General features: G+C 38.4%; 1 protein-coding gene across 1 annotated transcript in view; it reads right to left on the bottom strand.

Moving 5' to 3' along the window:
- Positions 1-691: 691 nt before the first annotated feature.
- LOC140935219 (aminopeptidase A-like) overlaps positions 692-8,989 on the bottom strand; it is a 46,478-nt gene continuing 38,180 nt past the window's right edge. The window contains exons 10-18 of the mRNA XM_073384760.1: positions 8,528-8,655; positions 7,438-7,493; positions 7,104-7,251; positions 6,277-6,350; positions 5,574-5,675; positions 4,208-4,375; positions 3,732-3,872; positions 2,029-2,107; positions 692-1,003 (exon numbers count right to left, since the gene is read on the bottom strand). Coding sequence (XP_073240861.1) covers positions 860-1,003; positions 2,029-2,107; positions 3,732-3,872; positions 4,208-4,375; positions 5,574-5,675; positions 6,277-6,350; positions 7,104-7,251; positions 7,438-7,493; positions 8,528-8,655 — 1,040 coding nt within the window. The 3' untranslated portion in view covers positions 692-859. The remainder of the gene's footprint in view (positions 1,004-2,028; positions 2,108-3,731; positions 3,873-4,207; positions 4,376-5,573; positions 5,676-6,276; positions 6,351-7,103; positions 7,252-7,437; positions 7,494-8,527; positions 8,656-8,989) is intronic.

Raw genomic sequence — 8,989 nt, 5'->3', positions numbered from 1 at the left:
TCAGGTGAATGTACATTTTGGAGGCACAAGCATCAATATTTAATATTCGATCCGAAAACACAATTAATTCAGGTATACAGTCACGTACTGTACTGAATGCATGACTTTTTGATTCGCTTTGCCCGCCAGAAATCTAGTTACCAAGCGACATGAAAGTAGAGCCTGGTCACAGTTTAGTGGGGGACGAGCATTCGCTAAGGTACAAGAACATTGCAAAGTCTATAAATCTATGTAAATTAAGTTAATTCAGGGTACACTGCAGTGCTTGGTTCAAGCATGTTACATCGCTTGTCATCAATTCAACAAACCGAAGGTGTAACAAATGTTTTCGCTTAGGAAGCTATAAGCTGCAAAGGTATAGGGGCTTTTTACTTAAATCACTGGACATTCCAATACTGAGTTTCTCGCATTTCGTTATTGAAACAATTAATTAATAACAGGACCTCGTGTAGTAAAATCAGGGGTAATTGGGATGGTAAATTCAAATGGGCGTAGTGCCAGGCGCTCAGCCGCTTTTAAATTACCCGCCCGATTTTTACTTCCTGAAATAAACTCCACTCAGTTCATTGTTTATGTTTTTCCTCGTTAGCATGCGACTTAACCAGTATAACTAAAGCCACGCCCACATATACAAACTAAAGTCAAAAGTTGAAAGTGCTTAACGAGGGCAATTTGATCCATTTAGCAATATCGCAGAAAACAGTGGCCGCCAAAAACTGCAAAATTGCTGGGTGGCTTTCGCCCCATAACGTTTGGTTTTTCCGACCGAAACGTCTTAGAGTTAAGATTAACGTCAGATCAAAGAAGTCCACAAATGTTAAATTTTAGGACGTCTTTATTGCTTGAACGTCTTTCAGTCTTAAATGTGTCGTGCTAACCAAGCCGTCACTTCGTCACCATGTTCACTAAGCCACATGATATTTGCTCTAATCTTCTCCATTCCCATCTGAACCTGGCGATACGCGTTCGCAGTAGAGGGGTAAGCCTTGAAAAATTCCGTGAACTTAAAACATGAACATAAGGAAAGAAATCAAATATAATTTTCTATTCACTTTCATTCCAGGGTAAGGAATTTCATAATAATGAAGAAAAGGCCAAATTATTTTTGAATACCCTCCCATTTCAAGGTAATGCTAAGCCGTGAATCGCCCTATGTAAGGGAATCCAAGATAGTCTTGGAATCTGGATTCAACGCCGTGGGTTCTCGGTACTAGATTCCGGGTTCAATGTCAGTGTAACTTGGATTCCGGATTTTAATCGTTAGCGGGATTCTGGATTCCTTGAGCTGTATTTCGGATTGCAAAACCCAGGATTTCATATTCCACAAGAAAAAAAGTTCGACATTCCAGATTTCACAAGAAAAAATTCCCCAGATTCCGGAATCCGGATTCCCTTACATGGGAAACATTGTGTTACTTTTCTGTTAACATTTCGAATCATGAATGTATTTATGTATCAACTTTATTTTAAAAGGGTAGCGCTAAACAGCAAACTGACAAACCTATGGCCCTCATTATGAAACAGCTAACAATTACAATTAAAAATATACATAGAATAATCTGAAAATTACAATTAAAAAATACAACTACAGTAAAAATTACAATGAAAAATTGTGAATACGAAGTTATCAAAAAGTAAGAATTACAACAATTAGAAAGAGAGTAAAGAAGACGCATAAAAGACAATTAAGACCTTTTTTAAACTATGTCCACATTCAATCTTTTTTAAAGAATTTGGCACTACATTCCACAATCATGCATGCCGTGTCAAATGGTGTTGAAAGTTCCCTTGGTTATCACAAAAAATATTCGTGGCGAAGTCACCTTTATGTGGGCTTTTTGCGTCACATTTAATCAACAAATTCAGACGCTGAGACTTCTTAGGTTATGTTCAAACTCACTACCAGATAGCTTTTCGTGGCGCCATGTGAAAAAATTATGGAAAAAAAGTTTAAGGTAAGTGTTAGATTTTTAGACGTTTTTTGCGATAAACTGAAAGGAATCTTATGCTTAAGAACACTGATCGTACCTCTCTGAGTTGGCTTTCTGTGTTGCAACTGGCCATCAAGGAAGTAATCAAGGATGAGAGCGCTACATCACTTTCATACCTAAGACGAAGACAAAAGATACAGTAGTGAATTATAAGCGGAACTCCAGGCGCGTTCGATTGGAGCCCCATAGTTACGAAAATTTAGTTATTTAATATCCATCTGAGAAACTTCGGCAGTCAGGTGAACGTACGTTCGCCCGTCCGTCTGAACTCGGCAAGAAAAGCGACGCAGCTGGGACACCCTTTTGTAAAGGCAGCAGCGTCACCCTTCTTGCCGGGCCAACTTTTTTTCATATTAACACTTTGGCTCGGGTCAATTCGGTCAAAGAAAGACATTTAGAGCATGCACAAGCGCTTTTGACTGAGGCAAAGAGGTTAATATTTTCTCATATACAAACGCTCGCCAAAACTGACTGCGACGGACTTGCTGCTGTTTGCCTAGGCTCGATTTCGGCCGCTCTCTCGGTCCTTCCCGACAAGAGACCGCTGGTCGCGTGAGTGGCCTATCGTGTCTGTGACGTAAATTCAAAATTTAATTTATGCGTTATTAAGAAACATCGGAAATGGGAAATGTCATTAAATACCGAACACATGTTGTGCTTTGCCTCGTCGTCGCTTTGGTATTCGCCATGAGAATCCGCAGAAACAAATACCGATTGTATTAACATTGATCTTGCATTACCGATGGACTTGACAGTCGTCTCTTTCACCTTAGCTGTCAAAAACCATCGTTCATACACACTAGAAAATACAGTAGAACGTCGATAACTCGAATTCCCCGTCAACTCGAACTTAATTTTTTTCCCTTGATCAAAATTTCACTGAAATTTACCCCGATAACTCGAACTGCTCGCTAATTGGCCTGCGAGCTGTTTTTAGTTTCCTTTCAGGGTTCGAGTTACCGGGTTTCCGCTGTAATTATTGATCCAGTTAAGGTTGGCTGAATTTCATTTCCATTTGCCAGCTTCTTTAAGCTAAATACTTTTCTTTTTTCTCTTTTCTTTTCTTTTTTTTGTTTTTTTTTTCTTCTTTTTTTTTTAAACGCTCTAAAACACGATCGCATGCCACATCAAACAACACCTTTGCATCCCCTTTCTTAAATCTGCTCCAGGAAAAATTAATTAATGCTGCACGCTCGATTTGAGCAGGCAACGATCTGATTGGTGGTAGAGCGGTTTTCACTTGACTGTCGTAAAACCAAAACCAAAGTAAATACACTAGCCAACCAAATGACGTAGTAAAACCAAAACCAAAACCAAAACCAATCCCAATTCGACAGTCAAGTGAAAACCGCTCTAATTGACAATAACAAGCAGATGCGTCCAGCCGTCTGTTAGAGGTAGTGATTGCTCGGGGGCTTTATATACAAGACTTGTTCAGATAGATGATTCTTCGCGGACACCATTGATGTAAATTAAAATAGGTACGCCTGCATAAAGGCATATTTTTTGTGTTTTTCAGGCAAACGAGGGTGGTGTGGAGTGCCAAACGGGCAAGACGGAAGCGCGCTCCACGCCGTCTTACGCTTGCCCTCGCTAACCAGAAAACCCAAATAATACAACGCTAGTTCTGCAAGTAAAAACATGCTGAAGCATATCTAAAATACTTTCATTAGGTTTTTTTTTTTATTTTAAATTAGAAAATTTCTTTACATCACTTGCAAATCAACGATAAGCCGATACCTTTTGTAAAGAATTTTCCAGTTATGACGAACAAAATTCCAGGTCATCCGCCATGCTTTAGAGTTGGTGGCCAGCTGGGATATTACAGTGATAGTGTCCTGAGAGGGAATTTTGTCGTCATCCAATGAATAGTCAAGAATCCTGATTGTAGATACAAAGTGGCATTCAGGTGAACATAAGAATTTTACGAAAAAAGTAATCTACAAAACACAAATAAGGCCCGACTAAGACAAAAAAATTAAAGTCGATTTTTGAACGAGAGGTTTTTCCAAAAGAAACTCCTGACCATCCGTGTATTGCAGTTTCCTAAAGAACCAAAAGAGATGAGCATCTAACCAAAAAGTTTCGACAGGCAGCCAGATATACAGAAAATTGTCGTAAGTGAGAAATAGAATTAGTTTAGAGAAATCTGCCTTCGGAATTTCTGATCAATTAGGATTTGCTGCTGATTTCACAATCCAAAAATCTTTACTTACCTTTCAATCATTTGACGATTCCTGGTGTATGTAAGGGCTGACAAAAGAATCTTCTTTTCCGAGGCAATATTTGCCGACTTATACTTGTCATAAACTTGATCCCATTCCTTCACACCACCTTCACGGACGCTGATAGAATAAACCAGTGGAAGGAGATTTGATGCAATGCTATAAATAAAAAAGAAAACAAGGTACATGAACTAAGATTAGAATTATATTAAAACAATATAGTTTATATTCACGGGAATAACTACGTTTTGGGCCCGACTCAGACTCGTTTTAGCCCGGGCGTCTAGGGGCGGAGGGTTATGAGCTCTGTGAAGGACATAAAACATATTTATGTCCAAGAGCATAAACTCTATTACTATTATTATCACTTTGGAGGGAAATGAGAAAATAAAGACCTCAAAAAATGACAACAAATCAGTCTGAATCAAATCACGTGAGCATTTGCATGTTGAATGGCTATTATTTTTTGTTTTATTCCCTTGAAAAAGCTGTAATGTAAACGGTAGACGTTGTCAAGGACTGATGGCTGCTCCGGGCATGATACAAACACCTTGATATTCTAAAGATCGTTCCAGTCAAAGCCTTTCAGAAACAGAAACAACTCAAAGTCTTACAAAAGTCTTCAAAAACAATATTTTTCATATTCGGTGAAAACTGTGCCGGTGAAATGAGAAAAAAAAAACAGAAAACTCAAAAAATTGCCCATCCTCCCCAAGATGTCCAAACACGTCACGTCCTACGTTTTGGCAACGTGGAGGTCAGCGGTTAATGTTGTGCAATGACTTAGATGGTTTCCCACTTTATTTTTGGCCTTCGGAACGTCGACCCGAAAAAAAGTCCCAAAAAAATCAACTTACGGACATTCATGAGCGTCGCGAATCTTTCACTTGGGGCTCCGCGCAGGTAAAAAGTGTTTCAAACTTCATCAATCTTATTTAATTTCATTTATGTTGGCGAAATTCTCTTGAGTTCAATCCGAAAGGGACCGTATCTTAGTTTAGAAAAATAAAAATAAATTTTTTTCAGACACTCCGTAAAGCGGGCGCGTGATTTTAGGAAGGTCGTGAAACGACGGCAAAGAAATGTACAAAAAAGGTTGATCACGTGCCAAGTTGTTGTTTTTGTAATATAAACCTATTGCTTCTTTGTGGTTTTCGTTGCCGTCGCTATCGTAGCTCCCTATTGTTGTGATCCAAAAATTTTGCTACCACGTTAGCGTGAAGAAGTTCCCCACTTATGCCTGACAAAGTGATGACAATTGCACCTTAGGATAAAGAATTCGCGAATTTCCAGCGCCGCTCCTTAGCGTTAATATTACGTTCATTTGTCTTGGTTAGGTGTTGATACATGTACGTACTATTGTCCCTCCATAGCGGGTTGAAACATCTTCTTAACCTCAAAGATAACTTCCTGGTCTGAACAATCGCACACCGTAGAAAGAATAGATGGCCGCAAAATTCTGAAAAGCAATGACACTGTTCTGTACCATAATCAAACTTCAATGCAGGTCGTCTAGCTCAATTACCTTCCCTTCTCTCGGCCAATGAATTGTGGTATGTACCCAACTACAATGGCTTTGACCGTGTAAAATAAAAAGTAAAATAACGGCTTCCGAGGAGGAGTTTGCGGTTGTGGTAGTGGTGGTGGTGGTGGTGGTGTAGAGGAAGGAGGAGAGTTAGGAGGAGGAGGAGATGGTGGTGGTGGTGGTGGTCGGTGGTTTGGTTGTGGGGAAAAACTAAGAGAAAACGATAACGAAAGTTGTAGTGCTTAAGTGAATAGATTTCTTCCAATGGCACCGTTTAATGGTCGTTTAGTGCGTGAGACTTCAATAACGTTCTGAAGGCTTTATTTCAGTAAATTTGCATTCGCTCTTAACTCTTTATTTGTATCAAGTATTTCTACGATTTAGTGGAGTAATCTACATACATAATTGTTTGAACATGTGAACATGTGACAAAGAAAATGTGACAAAGTTTGAAAGGACAAGAAATGCATCGCCAGTTTCTAGCTCATATATCACCGACAGTAGTATAAGGAAGTGTAAGTCTATGAGATTTTACTTTTCTAAGTGCGATCCCTTGTCCTCCAATCCGAGCCGCTTTATAGCTGGATCAAGTTGTTTCAGCATGTAGCTCTAGTAAAAAAAAAAATAATAATAAATCACAAGTAAGTTACCTACCGACCCTACCGAGATCTACAGACTAGAAATTACAAGGAGCTGTGCCCATGTGGTGGTGATCTGATATTTTCCTGATGGCGAACAAGGGTGAACGGAGGCACTTGAATTCTAACTAATTGAATAGATTTGTTCAATTACCCGATCCCTATTCCTTCGCATTTTATTGACGAATTTAAACTTAATATCAGGTACGTGTTAAATTTCTCGAATTTAGTATCTCAATTAATTGTTCACTGATACTACTTTCTTAGCTCAAAGTTGAGGTTTTATTCCCCAGTTTTCAGACTGACCTGTTAAAACCCCAACCCATACACCGGATCGGCCTTATAATTTACAATAGCATAAGACGTTCAACGTTTTTATTATTTATAGTAAATTATTAGTAGTATATATTCGTCGAGAACAGTTTGACACTCTTAAGTGAAATTGGTGAATGTTGGTGAGAGCACGACGACATTGAATTTGCCACATGCAAATTCTCTTTACTGAACTCCATATATTTCCTTAAAGAATTTTAATTAAAAGAACTGTTTTGATAAACGGTCAAATCATTTAGGTGATCGCCATTTTAGCAATTCCCAAAACCTTTTATCTTGATGATTTATAGACATTGTAAGGAGAAAATCGATGTTGATCGCTCTTAGCTTAGGACTAAAAGGGTTGATTAACCTAACCTAAACAAATCTACCACATCTGTGATAGCTATACCTTAAACAAACCGTCGAACTTGCGTTGCGATAAGTTGCTGCCGATATAATTCATATTCTGTATGAATGTTTTCAATGGTACATAATCTGTTTCGTGAATGATATACTCTGTCACATCCAAAGGGATACTCTGAGCCAGCAAATTGCCCCTAAACAGTGATAAGGGAAACACATTCAGTACACAACTATCAGTAGTTGAAGACGGAAAATGTAAAAGAAAAATACAGAAAATCAATGTAGATTCCATGCGCGATCGGAAGGAGGAATATTAAAGAAAGTAGTTTTATTAGTTATTGTTATTACAAGAGTAGGAAAAGCCACAATCGGCACGTTACCTGGCCAAATGAAAAGCGTCATCTATTAATCCTGACCGGTCAACGGCGCTCAACGCCTGAAGAAAGTTAAAAACTAGTTATTTACAATTAAGTCAAATCTTTGTTTCTTAGGCAGCTGACCTCTGTATGAAGTGCTCGCTTAAGATTTATTTTTTTGAATCAAGATAAATATTGTTTTTCGTTTTATTGGCGAAATGAGAGTTTAATTTATCTTTCCTCAAAAACGCTCCTTGAAAAGAGATGAGAATATAATAATAGAACTTGAACTGATAAATGAAGAGATGGGAATAAAAACATCTGGTCTCGGTTGTTCAAAGGCTGGATAGCGCTATCCACCTGATAAATCTCTATCCAGTGGCCGGGATAGTGCAATTAGTTTCCCCATTATTTATCCGCTGGATAGTGATTTATCCGGTGGATAGAGCTATCCAACGTTTGAACAACCGGGGCCAGTAGAACCTCTATCAAGCGGCCCCGTTCTATTTAGCGACGTGACCAGAGTCCAGCGCGGGACAAAACTCCCAGAAAACTATGACTGAAAACAGCGTCTTCTGACCAAAGGAGCTCAGTGTCCACTAATTTTTTCAAAACATTAAGAGAGATGCAAACAAACCGATTTAAATATAAAAGATAACGGCCAAAACACTTAAAAAAATGTTTAAGTAACACCGCAAATACAAAAGAATAATGAGAAGCGTTAATGACAGGACAAAGGAAAGGCCAAAGTTGACTAGATGAAAACAGACTGAAATGCGGTTTTTGAAAAGTGGTTAGCTCGCTAACAGTTTTTCTATGTCCATTTTTGTCTTTTTTAACGTTTATGTAATGCTTTGAGAATATTATACAATTGTATTTGTTTAAAAGTTGTGAAATGATCGTTTTCAAGTATTTCTAAACTCCTCCCCAACGTCAAGTTTCTTGGAGAAAAAAAGGACGCATTAGTGGTAATATTAACCCACTGAACAATCATACAGACAGAGGCCAGCTGTGAAACAGCCCTTTTGAAAGTACAACATTCTTTAAGACTGAATTGTATGATCGGCGTTCAAGCTGTTCCATAAAAAACAAGTAAGCACGTCAACATATTTACTTTATGGTCAGTTTTTAACTGACGAGATAGAGCTTTCCAATTCTCCGCTTCGTAGTTTACTCGGTAATAACCAATCTGATCAACATTGGCTTTGATCCAACCATCAGAGGAGACCCAGTTTAGTGAAGCTGCAATAGATTTCAAATGCTTGATAAGGTTTAAATGTCTTTTTTCTGGATTTTAGTTCTTGTTTACAATATTACTTAAACACTACAACAAAACGATGAAAATCAGGGTTGGACGGGTACAGTTTGTTCATTTTAATTGGCCGATACCAATACATCTTTGCCTTTTCTTTTTTCGAAGTCGCTGTAAAAATGCAAATCTTAAGAGACCTGTCTTGAATAGCTTCATGCATCGCCGAGGAGAGTTTGCAGTTTTGAATGAAATCGGCGTGGATGACATCAGATACACTCCGGCATTTCGGAACTTCAAGGGGCCGTTTTCTGTTTCGTTAACTTA

This window comes from Porites lutea, chromosome 4, assembly GCF_958299795.1.
Source record: "Porites lutea chromosome 4, jaPorLute2.1, whole genome shotgun sequence".
Classification (NCBI taxonomy): domain Eukaryota; kingdom Metazoa; phylum Cnidaria; class Anthozoa; order Scleractinia; family Poritidae; genus Porites; species Porites lutea.
Note: the sequence above shows the minus strand (reverse complement) of the source record. Positions and strands in the feature narration are given on the sequence as shown.